The sequence below is a fragment of the Branchiostoma belcheri genome, unplaced genomic scaffold (assembly GCF_001625305.1).
Source record: "Branchiostoma belcheri isolate BF01 breed outbred unplaced genomic scaffold, Haploidv18h27 scaffold45, whole genome shotgun sequence".
Lineage (NCBI taxonomy): Eukaryota > Metazoa > Chordata > Leptocardii > Amphioxiformes > Branchiostomatidae > Branchiostoma > Branchiostoma belcheri.
The window spans coordinates 1219745-1238156 of NW_017804076.1; the positions used below are offsets into that span (position 1 = coordinate 1219745).

Consider the following 18412-nt stretch of genomic DNA (forward strand, 5'->3'; position numbering starts at 1 on the left):
TCACTTAGTAACAGAACAGCTCCGTATGTTCTCAGTATTCCTAAATTTCATTTTGTACTTAAGTCTTGCATGATGAATGAAGAATTGATTTTCTACCTTATGGCCACACCATAATATTTGTTGGTTCTCAGATTTTTCAGAAAAAAATATGAATTGACAAGGCAAAAAAAACAAACAGACGTAGGCATCCTCTGATAGCCCCAAAAGCTACAATATGTGTCGTGTAGTCAACATATATACCAGGCTGTTTACAATGAATTTTAACCTTTTAATCAAACCAAGGCATTGATAGATGGACAAACTTGTCTGTAACAACTAGGAAGGCAAGGAGCTTTCTTCAACTTTTTGGGCCAAAATATGAGCATTTTGAGGTTGATTCAGAACCTGAAGGAAGCAAGCAAATCCAAGAACCAATTAATTAAATCGGTGTGGTCTACTGCTACAATTAAATATGTGATTTTAAGCAAACCCATGCTATTCATTTCCACAATAACTGTTAAAATTTGCTTGATGTAGAATTGACTGTGGGGAGGGGAATAGTAAGTGTGTGCACATTTTCTACATGCCTGATTACTAGTATGACAACCATTCACAGAAAACACATATCAAGACATTGCATGTTGAGCTGTCAAACTTTACCCTGCCTGGATTTTTTTTACAAACTACCTTATAGTATTCTCCTTGTAGGAATGAGTACATGCATGCCAACACAAGGAAAGTTTGACCCCTTAAGTAACACTTTCCTTAGCATCCCAAGATGCCGGAGAGAACGACCGGCAGTAACCAGATGAAAGACTTCGAGGCAACCTTAAAGGAGGTAAGTCTTAACCATCAGTCAAATCCCTAAGAAAAATTTCATTAATTAATTTGTTATTTCATCATGTAGAAAAAATATGCAGATCTAATTCATCCTGTGTTTTTCCTTTGTGCAACCTTGGTTTATTTTTCCAAAGCCAGAAGAATATTGGTTCTGGCTGCATTTGTATACCATTTTTTGCATGTTTCTTTGATAGCATTTTCATGCAGCTAATATAACGTTTGTTAGATTTCACCATAGCAGACTTCCATTGAAATGAGTGGTAGAATTTAGATGAAAGTTTCAGTGTTGCAAAAAAAGATCTAAATGACTTTTTAATCGTAGGTTGCAGACTTCAAGGCACCCAACTTTGAAGCAGGAGGAATGCAGCAGGGCACATACACACCTAAAGGTAAATATTGTACAATTGATTAAGTTGGCGTGGCCTTAGGTAGGAGTATATTGTCACTGTAATATTCCTATTATAAAGTATAGGACTTTTTTCTATGTAATATTTCCCATTCTTATTTATTTTGTTCAAATTTATTGAAAGATACTACATTTGAAAGATATTTACCATGAAATCCTTGTTGCAGCCTCTGTATGGGAGCAGGAATTTGACCCCATCTTCATCCTGGTGAGAGCTGTTCACAGGAGGGACTTCCAAACTGCCATGGACAGATATACTACACAGTAAGGCATTCTACTCTACTGATTTCCCAGCCAATTTCAATTTTGTTTTAATTTCTCTCAGACTTGGAGTTTGTAGTCAACTCTCTGCTGTTTCTGTACGTGAGGAAAGAAAATAAAAGAAACAGCCATCTAAAATGAGATTTGGTTGTGGAAAATCAACTGAAAATTAGTTAACTAGAAGGTAACATTTGCAAAGCAAATGCATATTATTTATTTATGTTTACGTTCACATAGGGTTTGCTCTGTTAATATGGTCAGGCAGGAGTCTAAATCACTCCAGCTATAAGATTGCAACATGATGTAACCCAACACCAGTTACCATGGCAACAGATATCTGGTTCAGGTCATTGACCTTATTGGTTTGGAGAAGAAGAGGAAACAGAGCAAAAACAATGTGTTTTCCTTCGGTAAACATGACAAAAGATTCAATCTACATTGTGTGTATTCTCCTTCAGTATGAAGCAGGCTGGACTTGTGGAAGGCAGCGAGTCCCCCTGGCCTCCGTTCCGCCAACTGCAGAAGGTCCTGCACACCTACCAGGGGGTCAGGAAGATCCTCAACAGCAAGACCCTTCATGGGCTCATCTTCTGCATACTCTGGAAGGTAGGGGGACTTACCTGTATGTCTGTATCTGTATCTGTATAGCTGGTACTTTGTCGTAACACACCAGCTTCGCATGCATTATGACCCTAAACAAGCACACACAGAAAAGTCTATAAAAAAATAAACAAGGAAAAGTACAACAAACTTTAGTACTGAAAGCCATCCATACCTATGAGTTACCTTTTTAAATCATCAAATTGCAAATTTTGTCCTCTTTAAGCAACTACAATACAGATTTTAGAAAGTTGACCAACAGTATTCAGCACCAAGGACAGGACCATTATGACATTTCTCTCAGTTCTCTCAATAACCTACATGTATCAATTAGCAAATATGCAGCCTAATCAGCAACAAATACAGGCTCTATTTCTTATGGAAAACTCATTCAGCACCAAGGACAAGAATATTCAAGTTTCACTGTCATTTAGCACCAAGGACAGATACTGTGTGCCCTATACAACACTTTGCCACTACAGGCAATATCATATTTGTGTGTATCAGAGCTATTCAGACTTGAACTTTATTTCTTAACCTACTTTTCTTTCCTCCCTTAGGCATTGACCCTGTCCCAGTCTCTGCCTGAGCCCATTATCTACCTGTGTATCTACCTGTTGGACATGGCAGTGGACCCAATGTGCAACAAACCATCTTCAACTGCGGTATGTAACACCTGCTATAAATTATGTCATGTTTAAAGTTCAAGTTTTTGTTCAAACACAAAAATGTGACAAGTCTCACTGGGTCAGTCTACTGAGGAAGACCAGAGTGACTGGTTGAAAGCTCTGGGTGAGAATGTGTTGGAACAAAAGTTTTAACTTTAAACATGTAAACACAGATGAACTTTGATGACACGTAGGATTTTTTTTTTAATTTATGTGTTACTAATAATTCTTGTGTGAGTTTAAGATGGCACATCTGTGAAGTTCAGTGTGAGTTTAAGATGGCACATCCCTGAAGTTCAGTGTTTTCTGTAACTGTGCAGAAGGATGACGTGGCAGACCGAGTTCCAGACAAGAGATGGGAGCAGTGGTTTCCTTCCAGCAATATCCTCACTAACCTCAGGTAAACTGTACTATATTATATATTACTTACCTTGAGACCAGTGTTCTAGCCAGCCAGAATTTTTTTTCGTCATGTCACTTGTCTAGGGGCATGCTCCCCTTGGAAAATTTTTAAATCTTGACCCTCTGAAATGGTATTCTTGCATTTTAAGGGGCACATTTTGCTTGTTGATTAATCTTAGTGTAATGACATTGTTTGCTATATCTTTACATGTTACAGTTTTCCCATCTACCAATGCAGTGATTTGATTAAAAGCTTAAAGCTCATTGTTTAGATTTTAAACTTGCCTCGTACAATGTATGTTGACTTCATGGCACTTATCATAGAATTTGGGGCTATTATTATAGTATGCCTAGGCCTGGTTTTTTTTTCTGCCCTGTCGCTTTATTCTTTTGTCTTAAAAAAAATCGAAGAACCAACAAATTAGATTGGTGTGGCCTTGTGGAAATTTGTGAAACTTATCCATACTTCTCCTCCCCCAGACATGAGATACAGTACATTACAGTACCCCTGCCTCAGCAAGAGTCTATGGAAGACCTGGAAGACATCCCCGAGGAAAACGAAGAAGACATGGACACCGCGTCTCCCAGTCCCAGCCGTCTCGGCTTCACCCTGGCACCGACTGTCGTACGAGGCGGCAACGTTGTCGTGACAAGGTCACGCGAAGGTCAGACCAGGAAAAGTCCCGATGCCAGTACGAGTAGTGAGTCTAGGGACCAGGGTTCAAGTAGTTGTGAAGACACAAGTGGTAGTGAGCCGATGGACACGACAAGTTCGTCAAACGAGCTGAAAATGGAGGTGAAACAAAGCATACTGTCCATGTTGGTTAAGCTGCACGACAAGCTGTCGAAGGACTCGGAGCACTACCAGCCGCCCGAGACTTGGGAGGACGCAGACCTGAAGTGGAGCAGGGGCGCGAGAAGGCACAAGGCGCGGGACGGAGCTCGTGTCATCGGCAGACTACTGGACAGGATCGCATCAACGTGCCAGGAGAACCTGGACAAGCTGAAGCAGCTCTGTTGTAAGACGGCTCCGAAGAAACTCCAGAGAAGGGCTTCAGATGGGGGTGACAGGGAAGAGAGGTAATACTGTTCCTGTTTTGATATGATTGATAAAATCAAGACGAAAGTATCAGTGAAACATAGTATTTAGATATGGCGCTGTGGCTCTTATATGCCACAATGCTCAGGTTTTTGTTTAACAGATTGAGAACTTTCATAATCTTTTTGTTACTTGATATCTTATGTGAAAGTTTATAGAATGAAAGAATTGGTACTGTAACATTGGTTATTAAAACATTGTTATTATTGATTGTTTAGGAGAAGAAAGGCCCGTGACAAACAGGCCAAGCTGCTGGCTGAGTTTGCCGCCAAGCAGAGAACCTTCCTGGAATCCACCAGCATGGAAGGCAAGTTCCAGGAAAACTTGTTTATTTGTGTGTCTTCATACACTAGGACATGTCTTAGTAGTTACAATACATGTACATGTTTAAAGGTAGAACTTTCATTCCATTACAAAGAATTTTTCTCACCTAGAGCTTTCAACCAATTACTCTGGTCTTCCTCAGTAGACTGACCCAGTGTGGCTTGTCACATGGCTTAGGTGAAGTGTGACATCAACACTGGGTCAAAGGTATCTAGAAACCAATGTCAACCTCCATCACGGGAACTTTCATAAGATGGTGGAAGCTTTTTTCATCAGGTCCCATAACCCTTCACTCAACTGCGACAGGGATTAAAATTGTTTACCAGATACCTTTGACCCAGTGTTGACGTCACACTTTAGAGAAGCCACATGACAAATCTCACTGGGTCAGTCTACTGAAGAAGACCAGAGTGATTGCTCAAAAGCTCTAGGTGAGAACATTTATTCTTGTGTTGGAACAAAAGGAATAGGTATGCTTATAACTTATGAATGTCGAAATGTTATCAACAGAAGATGACTCTGGAGAGGGTGCATCAGCTGAGTCCCCTGAGAAGGAAGTAGTAGAGGAGGAGCTGTACGACTGTGTGATTTGTGGTCAGACTGACCCGTCCACTCCGGACAGGCCGATAGGAAGGGTGGTCCTACTGCTGGCATCCAGTGGTCAGTCCAGTCAAAGACTAGAATTTAACTCTAAGACTAGAAGACTAAAATGTAGCCAGTATATGTCTGAGTGTTACGCTTTATACAAGTTTTGTAGTAATTTTGTGAAACTATCATTCTTTGAAATTCCTTTAAATTTTTTATCATTAGTACAATGGAATACAGCACAAAGCGGAACTTCTTCTTGAATCCATTGGTAATAGAATACAGTGTCTTTCAAATTCTGTATACCGTGTTAAAGTTTCTGCCTGTAGTTAGATGAAAAGTTATGTCTGATTGGTCCTTTGTATTTTAAAATTACGTCTGATTGCTCCCTTGTGTTTAAAAGTTATGTGTGATTGGTCCCTCGTGTTTAAAAGTTATGTCTGATTGGTCCCTTGTATTTAAATGTTATTTCTGATTGGTCCTCTGTGTTTAGTGTTGGGACACAGGTCGTCCAAAGATGACCCCCCACGGCTCCCCTGCAGTGATGGGATGACCTTGGACATGTTAAACTGTGGAAACACCTACGACCTCAGACAGACAGTCATGCAGGATAACTTCCAAATGGTGAGAAGGATCCACACAGTACACAGATATATCAAGTGTTAAACTTACAACATCTCATATTGATGAAAAAGTCTCTGTGAGAACTTTTCTTTCCATCATTTTTTGAAGGTCAACATGTACCAACAGAAACCCATCTTTAAGTTATTGAGCTAGCTGAGTTACTAAACAACATTCTGACCAACAAATGCTAGATAAGTACAATGTAACCTTGGCAGATGTAAAGGATTGTGCATGGATTGCATTTGTAGCCAGATGCATGCTTGTCATAGATTGCAGCATTTCAAATCTATATGATGATGAACCTGTGTTTACAGAGTGAAGCTTTCAATGTAGTCCAGGGAAATATATTTACTGTGTGTTGAATCTGCAGAGTTCCTGCCTCCAGTCTGTGAGTGTGGGGTGGTTTGGAGGGGTTTATGTACAGTCCTGTGGACACTTCCTCCATTCTGACTGCCACAAGTCCTACATACGGTCCCTAAGGGTAAGTACACACATTTATCCTGCTATCTGATGCTATACAGTACACTTTTGTGTAAATAGTGAAGCAAAAGGAAGATACCACACTTTCTGAGGTCCACAATGCATGGAAATTTTTTGGGCATCAAATTTTTTTCTTGTTGTCCATCTTGTGTGTTTTCAGCATTTTATGTGAACATCAACCTTCCTCTGCAATCTTTTCCCCTCTTCTTACCCCAATCCTGTTCAATCCATTCCTGGTCCTTCTCAGTCCCCAGATTACCAGCACACCACCCAGAACATCGATGTGGACAAGGGAGAGTTCACCTGCCCCCTCTGCAGACAGCTGGCCAACTCTGTGTTGCCATGCCAACCACATCAGCACCCGCTACAGAAGGTCGTCCTGGAGAAGAAGAGATACGGGTCTCACAAGAAAACCACTCCTGCTAAAGAGCAGATCAAATCTGAACAGGTCGGTTTGAACTGTTATGTTTACCTTTGCAGAAAAGGAAAACATACTATGTTTGCTCAGTTTCTTCTTCTTCTGTTCCAAACAAATAAGGTCAATGACCTGGACCAGACGTCTGTCACCACGGTAACTGGTGCTGGAGCAGACACCCTGTGGTGTTGGGTTACATTATGTAGCAGGGCAGAGTTGGAGGGCCTGGGGCTGTTCACTGTGCACATGAATGTATTTGACTTAGAATAAACAGTGCAGTAGTTTGCTGGGCTAGACCATGGGACGGTTATCATTATGCATTTGCTTTGCAAATATTACCTTTTTTGTTATCATATGATCTACAGTAACTAATTATTTAACTTTAAGGTGAGCTATGAATTTTTATCATTCAGTAATTTTATAATTCAGTATGCCTTTGTAATGAAGATGTGAAGAGTAGACTACTTTCACATTTGTTGAAAATTCATTTCTGATATTTCTATAATTATCATTATGTTAGAAGTCTGCCATTTAAAGAAACTGTCAGTGCATTTGCCTCTTGTATTGCCTGATTTTTTTGTGCATGCATATGTGTTGTTGTCTGTATGTAGACTTTTGGGAAACTTTTTGTTGACGAGAATAATATCCAGATGAATACCTCCATCCTTCTAACTTGCCTCTAGCAATAAAATAGGATCCTTGCTTACTCACACATGCTTCCCCCTTAACTTACACTTATTACTCACAATTATTGGTGATTCCTCTGGTACTCTTTTTAGGGCCATGTAATCATATTAGCAAATATAATGACCTTGATATGCATGGATGTCACCAACATCTGTCATCAAGTCTTGTGCACAGCAAAGAAAATGTCAACAGGATCAGTGATGTCACTGAACCTTGGTTACGAACTTCAAAGCTACTAGATACCATAGACCTGCTCTTTAAGTATGCACCCTGCTGCCCCTACCTACCCCTCCCAAACAGAAATGATTTATCCCTCATATGATTTCAAGAGATGTGAGGGGATAGTGCATTGCTGCAGGATGACGAGGGACATGTAGAAGCCGAAGAGATGTCTAATTCTTCCAATGAGCTGACAGATGCTACAAATGATAGCCAAGGAACTGACTTAGTACAGCACAATGGACATGGAACAGCAGATATTCAGCAGGAACCAGCACAAGCAAATGCTGTTGATGTAGTTGTCAGTAATGAACAAGCTGTCCCCACAGAAAACAATACTGGCGACTTTTTGCAGCCCCAAGGGTTAGATGCTGTAACACCAGCACAGCAAGAGGGTTTGCTTGCACAGCAAGATTTATTGCAACAGCAAAATGCAACAGCTACAGAGTCTGATATCAGCACAGATCATCCTGTAGATGTTCAGCTGCTTTGCAACCTAACATAGCTTTGCTACAGCAAGAGGAGTTGGGAGATAATGTAACTGAAGATATCAGTTCAACATCCGTTACTGTATCTGATTCAACGGCAGCACAAAATATTGAAGGAAATTCAGCTTCTGCTGCTTACGATGGGACAGCCACTGATAACCTGTTGACATTGTCAGTACAGCAGGATAGTTCAGCTTCTGTAACCGATGTCACTTCAACAGAGCAAGAGAAAAATGTAGAGGCGCAGAGCTTGCAAAGTAACACAGCTGCCATGCTTCAAGATGCTGCTGCAATGTCACAAGAACAGGGTGAAGCTTCATCTTTGTCACAGCAAGAAGGGGTTTCAACTATTGCTTTGCCGCAGCAAGAAATTGGAGCTGATGCCATGCAGCATGAGGAAAACGGTGCTGCAGGTTTTCTGCAGCAGGGAACTGATTCTGCAGCTTTACCACAACAGGAAACAGACACTGCAGCAAAGGAAAATGATGCTGCAGAAAGTGAGAACGGTGCCGCAGCCGCTCCGCAGCTGGATAACGCAGAACCAGCGCAGGAAGCAAACCAGTCAGCCACTGCAGCAGCACAACAGCTAGATGACCAGGTGCTCGTCAGCTTGGCTTATCTTGGCTTGGCTTGGCTTGACTTCAGCAAGACTTGCAGCATGGAGAATTGATGCATTGCAGCAGTTTTTGCAGTGTTGGTCTAGAAAAGTGGACTGTTTTAACAATCAGCACTGCATCTTGCGTTTCAGAAATACACCTTTGCAGTGAACAAGCTTGTCCCTATTGCTTCTCCTCCCCTGCTACTAAGAATTGTTCCTTTTGCAGGATGTTTGGCACTTAAGAAGCCTGTGGTTACTAGTGCAACAATGTGCTGTGCTATGTTGCATAATGTGTACCTAACGTTACATGTACTTGCTTGAGATGTTTTTATTAGCATATTATGTACCATATACAATATTTGCAAGTTGCTGCTAAGATTAATTTTGTGCTGAAAGATTGATGCACTTTCTTATAAACGTTACATTGATTCCAGAAACACAACTCTGATAGTGTCAATATGATAGAGTGTTCTTCTGGTAGACAGAACCTTTTAATTACAAAAATTGTACATTTGTATGTTAAACCTTCTTCTGCTCTCATTTTTTATTGTAGGGGATTAAAGAGAAAAAGACTAAAGATCATAATTCTATCAAGACAGTCAATTTTATCAATTTTATCACTTCATTTGATAGGTAAAAAGCAGTGCAATACATGTAGCTCAATCGGGAAGAGTGCTCGCTTTTTCAAACCCTGGCTGGGCCATACCAAAGACTTTAATAATGGTACGTACTGCTTTCTCTGCTGCCTTTTAAAACATGTATTTTGTGATGACTGAACTGATTTTGGTGTTGTGTAGGAGAAGGCAGCTCTGGCACAGAAGGCTGCGGAGGAAAAAAAGCCGGAGGAAAAACAGAAGGCAGACCAAGCACAGGCTTCCACCTCCCAGGAGCCAAGTCAAGAAGACAAGTCTGAAGACAAAAAGGACGACGGTAAGAAATTACTTTATTTAGTGTGTTCATCAATTTAGGTTTCAGCAAACTTGAAAATCTTTTGAAAATATATCCACTGTCTAGAGATGCTTGTTTTCATTTAGAGAAACTGATGAGTTACGTGTACATTGTTTGTCTTTTGGCCTCGACTTTTTTCATGCTTAAGCTTGTACTGTGTTCTTCAGAATCTGCCTTTTTTTAGGGTGTCTCTCTTTCTTATTTTCCAACATTGGTTACACTTGTGCTCTTTCTGTGCATTTCATCGTCTTACTTTATTCTTTTTCTGTCAGATGCTACTAAAGATGAAAAAGATAAAGGCAAGTTTAATTTTGACTGTTTCTTTTCCTTTTCATTTATCACAGTGACTGTTATTATTTGTATTACAATTTCCTTACGTATACCTGCATGTCTAACCTTCATCGATGTACATGTATCCCCTTTGGTTTCCCCAATGTAACCATCACTTAGATTTCCTGAAATGCAAGAAAAAGTCTGGACAAAGATCCTTGTATATGTTCTGTATCCGTACAGCCGGTATAACTGCCCTTCGGCATAACACACCAGCTTTGCAGGCACGTGGTGTGTCAGCAGTTGGGTACATTACATCAAATGACTTGTTACACCTAACCATTGAACATCTAACTCTAAACATTGTTTAAAGCTACATGTATCTATATATGATAATGCCCCTACTGTACTTGGTGACAGCAAGTTCCACTCAGAAAGAATGAGTTTTTGAACACCTCAATCCTTGTGCTACAGAGTCGGGCCGCGTGAGTCCAGAGTTTCCGCGCTCCATCCCGACCCCGTGGCGGCAGCAGGCTCACGTCATGAAGGAGAACCAGACGCTCGACCCCAAACCCGAGTTCCAACGCATGATCAAAGACCTGGGGGAGGTCCTGAAGAAAGCTACCAATGCTGATTGTGAGGTAGATACATGTAGCCATCTTTCATTAGCTTGCAAATAGTTCTGATGGTAAGTACAATCTAACATGACCTACTGCCTATAACAATTGTACATCAGTTGACTGACAATTCTCACATTTCAGACTATGTAAAGTGAGGTAAATGTAGTATGATTCTATATGACTGATGGATAATGTCATTGGATTCCAAAATAATTACTGAATTAATTCATTTTGTATTCACAGTATTACTGTAGCAAAATTTCACCGTCAGAGAAAATGGAGGTGTTCACAGAACTATAATATGTTCATGGTTATGGGGAGAGGGGGAGGGGGGCAAAAAGTCAAGTTGATTTGTAAATAATAAATGGCCCTAACTGCGAATATAATAATATTGAAAGTACTGTGAAGAAGATTTACAGTATTTTATGGAGTGTCCATATTCTATCTTGCTTCTGTATGTAAAATGTAGATGTCCAAATTGTACCCTTTGTTTGCATCTGGCTGACACAGTTGAGAGTACTGGGCAGGGTACTGAAGGTATGTAGGTTAGAGTACATTGTACTTCCAGTGCTCGTGGTTGTTCACATCATCACATTTCACGTCATGTCACAGTGTCAACTTCAACTGTGTGCCTGCTGAAGACTACTATGATCAGTACAAGTTTCTTGCATGGACAAGGTCTTATTATTATTACTTGTAGCTGGGAGAAGGTTATACAGGTTATTGTATGTACTATATACCTGGCACTTCTGGCTCCTTCACCCACAAGCCCAGAGTTAAGCAACTTGTTGTGATTCAAAGCTTTATTTATGTAATCTATCTACTTGACAGTCCCTTCTTTAGCCCTCCTGACAGAAAAGATCATCATATCAGGTCTTTTATGGTCACCAATTCTGTCAGAAAAGTTGTATCACTTTCAGTTGTGTACATGACTATCACTGCATCTGTGAGTGCCAACATCACCCTTACAATCATTGTTTAAGTACCAAGTGCCTTAAAATTTGTTATCCAAATGTATGAATTTAATGAACTGTGACATCATCATATTTAAAGATATGCATGACTCAAAATTACCATTCATTGAAAGAGACAGAATTCTCTTGTGCTCTAAGACTGTTGGGTAAAAAAGATGCCAAGCTGAACTTTAACAAAGTTCTTACTACATATGAATATGTTTTGATGCAGGAAGATACCATTTTAAGGCAGGGGGTAGAGGCCATCATGGAGGATATCACCAAGGCAACCTACCCCAAGTACAAGGTGTTCCCCAAGAGCTCTGTGGATGAAAGCCTCAACGTCTTTGTCCACTCTGTGGCTAGGTCTGTCAGGATTTCTCTATGCTTTTATTACCTCCTGGGAAGGAGACATCCTTCTGCAGAAGGGTAGTGTTTTCTGTCATGTTTGTGTGTTCACAGCTGTAGCTCATGGAGGATTTGACGGATTTCTTTGATTTTTGGTATATGATTAGTTATTGGGGCCCAAATTATGGTATTTCAGGTGTTGAAATGAAATAATTGTACACCCCCTCGAACCACATAAGGTATGATTGTCTAATGTTAGGGACTGTTGTTACAGTGTATCTGTTAATCCGTCTTGGTTTTACAACGTGCTAGAATGGGGGTTAGCAGATCCAGATAGAATTCTGTTTTTGATTGTGTTTGTCAGTTCACACCTACCGGTATATCTCTATTCTCTATTCAATTTAACGACTGTTTTCCCCGAAACTGGGTATTAGACATGCTTGCATCAAGTGCAAGATTTTTTTTACAGTTTTAAAAGCTAATGATAATTGTTAATGATTTTTCAAAATAATTATTGTATTTATAATTACATGTATCTAGAGAGAGATTTATATATTCTTGTTTCTGTTCCACCTACTAGTATCTGTGATAAATTGAAAGACATTATGGCTGTTTAATAGACTTCTTGACCAAAAAAAGAGGGTATTTCTATCAGATCCAAGACTCTGCATCATTGGCAGATGTTATTTCTGTAGATTTCTGTCGACCAATAAAAATTCTTCTTTCTGTAGGACCAACCTGGAGTTGGAGCTGGTACAGTGTGGAAACACCATCGTCAATCACTCAAACTCCGGCAGAAAATTTGGCTTTGGTAAGAACATCAAACGCTCCAATAGGGGCTGTACAAGCAACCTCCATGGAGAAGCTCTGTACATGTTCGAGCAACCTCCATGGAGGAGTTCTGCAGAGGTCCATGGAGGTTGCTTGCAGCCCCTTGGTTGAACTCTTCACAGCTTCTACTGTGGCTGTCCTCATGAGAAGGGGGTACAATATAACCAGGATCTGAACTTGGAGTTGAGGAGATATCTGGCAAATTTTAAACTAAGGTCTTCCCTCCACTTTTGTAGGGAGGGCAGACATATAAGTAGGATAGGGCATTGTTGTAGCATGTACAGGTATATACGGGTCTGAGGATCACCCGTAGTGCACGTTTCTGTATCATGCTCAATCTTCTTGGTTTTGTTGTAAAGTAATGCTTTCTTTGCTCCTGTCCAGTTGACCTCCTGCATGTCCTGAGATTCCATTTCAACGCCACTGGGATGGACAGTCTGTGGACCAAGCTGACCACTCTGTACTCGGATGAGGAGGAGAGGTAATCATACTACATGACTTGTACATGTTTTTTTACTAAACAGCAATTTAAGAAAGAACAAAAAAGACACAGTGGTGGACAACTCTAGCACATTTGCTAATTTAGTCTCACCATTGACAAAGAAGAATGACAAATAACAAAACATGAAATGGGCGTTCCAAAATACAGGTAACATGTAAAATGTATCATTCTATGAATTTTTTTATTACATTTGAGCAGTTTTATATAAATAAACATTTAGTCAATTATAAACTGGTTATATGGGCTAGGGTTTGCAATCTCTTATTTGTTTGTTTTTACACCAATGCATAGATCTTCAGTACATTTTTCCTCAGGCCATATAAATGCTGAATTTGCTGCTATAATTTGTTTATTGCTGAATTTTCTTCTATAATTTGTTTATTGCTGAATTTGTTGCTTTAATTTGAGCTTATTTTTCAGGTTTAACCTGAGGCTTTATTCTGCATTGTGCATATTTTATCTGAAAGTAACATGCTGTCGTTTTATGCTTAATATATAACACAATTATTCTGTGTTGGTTTTGACTTTATTGTTTGACTTTATCCATACTAACTAATCTACTACATAATTATAACAGGTAGTGCTTCAATTTCTTTGAAATTCCCAACTGTATATTGAGTACAATGTACCTTTGGCTGTACATTTTAGGTAAATTTGGTAGTATGAGTACTACATTGTACCTAGCACCTGCAGAGTGCTAAATGTTAAGAACAAAAACATACATACAGTATAGGCTTACTTGCTTATCTGTAACTGATTCCTACAATCTATGCACAGCTCTGTTCTACTTATACTTAATTTAGTAAATGACATCAGCTTGTATATTTTGGGTTCTTTGGGAAGTTACTGCAAAATGAAAGAGTCTTTACTATTTTTTTCCTTCTGCCTATACTTGACACAAGTTTTGCATAACTGCACAACGATCTTATTCATTTTGAAGTTGAGCAAGCTGTTGTCACAAGGAACAATTTTTGTGTCATTTTTACATTGGCGACATTACTGTCATTTTTGGATGTGGCTGTTTTGATTTTAGACAGCCATATTGGTCAACTTCATGCATGCAACTACTTGCATGCTTTCTGTGGTGCACACGATTCATATCATTTTTGATATACGGAGTATGATTTTACTACTGATATTGCACTGGTGCGAATTTTGAGCAGTTTTCTTTGTTTCCATATCAGAAGATCGTGTAATACAGTCCGCTTGCATCCCGAATTGCTGTAAGTTGCGTCTCACATGTGGAGCCATTCTCAAAGTGTGATCATCGCTGTAATTTCCATGAATGACACTTTAAGATGGTCACAGTTGAAAGTCCTGAAATTCTACCATGCCATGGTCAAAAAGATTCAGAAAATGTCCAAAGAAATGAACAAGGAAATTCTGATTTCTTACATAATGTTGTGCCCTGGTACATTGTGACATGGCATGGCCGATTTCAAGATCATTCGGCTCTTTTCATATTTCGATCTTTTCCGTGATTTCTTTGATTTCTTCTATCAGTATTTCAGTCACCACTCTCCTCTCCTCTCCTGCTACAACCTTGCTGCTTCCTCAATAGCTTTTTCCTCCCATTACAACAATCTCTGCTGCAGCATATAATAAAAATACTGGTACAATTCATAGGGATCTCTCAACATATATTCTACAGGATCGTATAATCATTGATATTTGAAAAAGAAGGTGATGATTCAAATCAATTAATTAATTATTACATCAATAACAAATGATTTTACAGTAGAGCCAAGGTACCTTACTGCTAATTGTGTGCAGTAATACTAATAATTATATTCTTTGAACTTAGTGATTTACTAAATATTTAAGATTGATTCTACTAAATGATTATGACAACTTTCTGTAACCTTCAAAATCTGAGCTAATCATAAGAATACTGTCTCAGAATTGAAGCAACCAACACATTCAAAGCTTCTCCCTCTTTGCAGTATACTAACACTCGCTAATTTCCCCCCCTCCCTCCTTCTGTTCTAACCCTGTAACCCCCCCTGGGTCCCCCCCTGTACTCTCCCCGCCCCCCTCCCTCCTGCGTCACCCAGGACGAGCCAACTGTGTTGTTCTGTGTTTGACAGCATGCTGGTGGAGAAGAGAGAAACTCCCATGGTGCTTCGGGACGCCACCTCCCTGCTCATCCAGCTGACCTTGTCCCTCCCATGGCCCATCAGTAAAGGTCAGAGGTCACTTCACACCGAAATGATTTTATTCGTCATAATACCTTAAAGGCATCCAATGCGATTTCAGGGCAGCAAAAATGGAAATATTGTGAATAAGGCAATATTTGTGATATTGACACATACTGCTTCACATTTAATTTAGCACTTTCAAATCAGCATTTCATTCTTTGTGCATTTAAAACTGCAGAAATAAGCCCCAAGATGACTCCTTTATTTTTGGGGTGGTACCCTAAAAATGAGCTCAGGGTAATTCCAGTAAACATTTTCTGTCAGAATTTTGGGAATTTTTTGCTCCATGAGGGTCGATATACATTTGGATAGTGTGGTTTAGCATGCAGATAAATGACTAGAATATTGGCTTTAAAAAATGGGGTTTCCAAGCCCTAAGAACTGCACTGGATGCCGTTAACAAGGTTAATTTATTAGCCTCCATCAGGCCTTACTACAAGGGTATGGATTGTAGAATAATTGGCCAGGAGAGTCAGTCTGCGGGATGGGAGCGTTGATTTCCTTTTCTGAAGCAAATGAACTCTACAGTGGCAAACTCCCCTGGCCAATTATTCTGTCTATTTGGCTAAATTTTACTGTTTTTGAACCTAAATGTTGTTAGTCTGGTGGACCAATTTACCCATGTACATGTGCATGCCTGTGTGAACAAAAATACCCTGATATTGCAGAAGTTTTTATCTCCTTTTTCCTTGTACAGCCCACTTTACGTGCATTGTGCGGGTGTTGTTCACGTTGTTGTACACACAATCACTGGTGGACATCAGCTGTCGCTTCAGTGAGGAGGAGAGAAGAGCATGGAGGGAGGCCGGCACAGATAAAGCTGTAAGTACAGATAAAATGTATGGGTACTGACTAAACGCAGCATAGCAGGACCTTATTACAAAATGTTTAACATTGATGCCCATACAATGTACATTGTATATGGCAGCAAAATTATCTTTTGACTTAATGTTAAACATTTTGGGACTGCATGCATGCTTACAAGAGCCAATTACACTTTTATGTAGGTCATATTCTTATGATCAACATTTTGTCCATTTTTGGCATGTTGTCCACAGTTGCATGCCAGCAAAATCTTTTTTTTTTTCAAAATCAGGCGTGTGCTGATGTTATCCATAAAAATTACTTGCTGTGGACTTACATAGTATAGTTTGTATATATTAAATTTTGCTTTCCTGATGTATTTCACATAGATTTCTGTTGATTATTATGCACAGGTATTTTGACCTGGAATGTATTGTTTTGGTTCTCAATAAGAAATTTCACAGCAAATTAAGGAAAATGCATCTCTGTCACATGTTACCTGAATGCAATGTGTTTATGTTTGCAAACCCACTGACTTAATGCTATGCCTTAACACACTGCACAATGTGCTCACACATATACTAATCCACATTGTATTTTATGTAGGTAGTTGCATAAATAATAATTATTGTTTTAATTGCAGTACCACATGCATATTATGCTAACTAACATTTAAGGCACTAGTTGTAGCTTCATAAGTGTGTGGCCTCTCCATTAGGTTGTATACTTAAGAACAATATGTCTTTGTCTTATCCCATCATTAGCAGGATTAACTCTTTGAAAAAGTTTTCTTTTATTCGAAATAGAAACAATCAAAGGATAACTTTGTCATAGACAACTACAACTTTTGTACAGTTGTCTTAACACAATTGTACACGATTGTATACAGTACATACCAATGATGAGTTGTGATTCAAGTTATCATACATTCCTTTTTTCAGATGTCACTTTTTCAGAAGTTGCCATGAGTTGATTTTTCAGCATTCAGTTAAAGTAAGGGTAGTCAATAGATGGAAACTACATGTCATAGCTATAGATAGAAATAAAAACACAAAAACTAGGAGTATGTTTGGATGGACTGGATCAGCTGAATCAAAACAGGAGTTACATGTACATGTAATTCAGTCCTCAGAAAAATAGTCCAACATTTAATCCAGTAAACAGTTGAACTTTATTCCAACACAACAAGTACACAGAGATCAAATTTTCAATGACCACTGTACAGTTGCTTTCATCAGGATAGTTAATGACCAATCACTTCCAAACATAAACTCACGAGAGTTACGGTTACAGCAAAGTATCCATTAAGTCTCGTGTGAATAAGGTCACGTGTGTTATTGGTCATGAATTATCCTGATGAAGGCGACAGTGGTCATTAGAAATTTTATCTATCTTTACCCGTTGTGTTAAAATAAAGTTCAACAGTTTACTATGATTACTACCAACACAGATGAACTTTCATGATAACATTTAATCCAGTCGTCCTCTCCTCTTCAGAATGTGTATGTTTGTTTGTTTGTTTGTTTGTTGAGTCTTAGTGCGGCACTAATGTTGTCCATTGCTTGCATGTAGGCGAGTACAGAGTGCATGATGACAGAGAGCATGCTCAGCTGCCTGATATCACACCTCGTGCACACCCCGCTCTACCATGACACCGACACTGACCTGCAGCGCGTGGATGTAAGTAGGACGGTCCGTCAAGCCTCACGTGTCTCGTCTCTCAGCCGCGCTGTAGACTAGCGGGTCATACCGGTACTGCATGTGGGTGATGTGAACTTAACTGTAATCAAGCATCATTACATGTGAAGTGTTCTCATGTGCATTGTAGACCATAGAATTGGCTCAGTGTTCGTTAAATGAAATGCATGAAAAACATGTGAAGAAGACATGAAGCAGTTAAGTCACTGATAATGTGAAAGATTTCAAAATACACCAGGATAGATAGATTGCCAGGGGGTAAGTACATTGTACTAAGTTTGAAAACTGTTTTGTGCATTGCTGTTCGTTGTCTATACGTCAAGTATTACTTGGACCATACTATAATCAAATCCTAGTACAGCTGTTTGGTGACTGCATGCATGTGTAGGTGGAATTTGTTACGATGCTGACTGCAGAGAGAGTTGCACAATCTTTTTTTATGAAGAACCTTAATGGGAATGATGCCACGACAGTATACTTGAATTGTTGAAATTGTATATGTAACTTAGTTTTATGCATACTGAAATATTTGTTTAGAGTGCTGTAATTTCTGTCACTTTCTTGA

General features: G+C 39.4%; 1 protein-coding gene across 9 annotated transcripts in view; it reads left to right on the forward strand.

Annotated features, from left to right (window-relative positions):
• Positions 1–18412, forward strand: part of LOC109478787 (E3 ubiquitin-protein ligase UBR3-like) — a 37361-nt gene that overhangs the window by 13280 nt on the left and 5669 nt on the right. For 3 of the 9 annotated variants that reach the window (XM_019780576.1, XM_019780580.1, XM_019780578.1), the window contains exons 16-38: positions 749–817; positions 1142–1208; positions 1393–1489; positions 1945–2092; positions 2647–2751; positions 3075–3154; positions 3637–4236; positions 4474–4562; positions 5090–5239; positions 5658–5788; positions 6159–6269; positions 6516–6716; positions 8535–8675; positions 9473–9605; positions 9896–9922; positions 10368–10534; positions 11699–11832; positions 12546–12625; positions 13030–13126; positions 14332–14370; positions 15235–15332; positions 16043–16167; positions 17722–17829. In XM_019780576.1, the coding sequence (XP_019636135.1) occupies positions 749–817; positions 1142–1208; positions 1393–1489; positions 1945–2092; positions 2647–2751; positions 3075–3154; positions 3637–4236; positions 4474–4562; positions 5090–5239; positions 5658–5788; positions 6159–6269; positions 6516–6716; positions 8535–8675; positions 9473–9605; positions 9896–9922; positions 10368–10534; positions 11699–11832; positions 12546–12625; positions 13030–13126; positions 14332–14370; positions 15235–15332; positions 16043–16167; positions 17722–17829 (2997 nt within the window). The remainder of the gene's footprint in view (positions 1–748; positions 818–1141; positions 1209–1392; positions 1490–1944; positions 2093–2646; positions 2752–3074; positions 3155–3636; positions 4237–4473; positions 4563–5089; positions 5240–5657; positions 5789–6158; positions 6270–6515; positions 6717–8534; positions 8676–9472; positions 9606–9895; positions 9923–10367; positions 10535–11698; positions 11833–12545; positions 12626–13029; positions 13127–14331; positions 14371–15234; positions 15333–16042; positions 16168–17721; positions 17830–18412) is intronic. The other 6 variants (XM_019780577.1, XM_019780579.1, XM_019780583.1 and 3 more) reach the window with 6 other exon arrangements.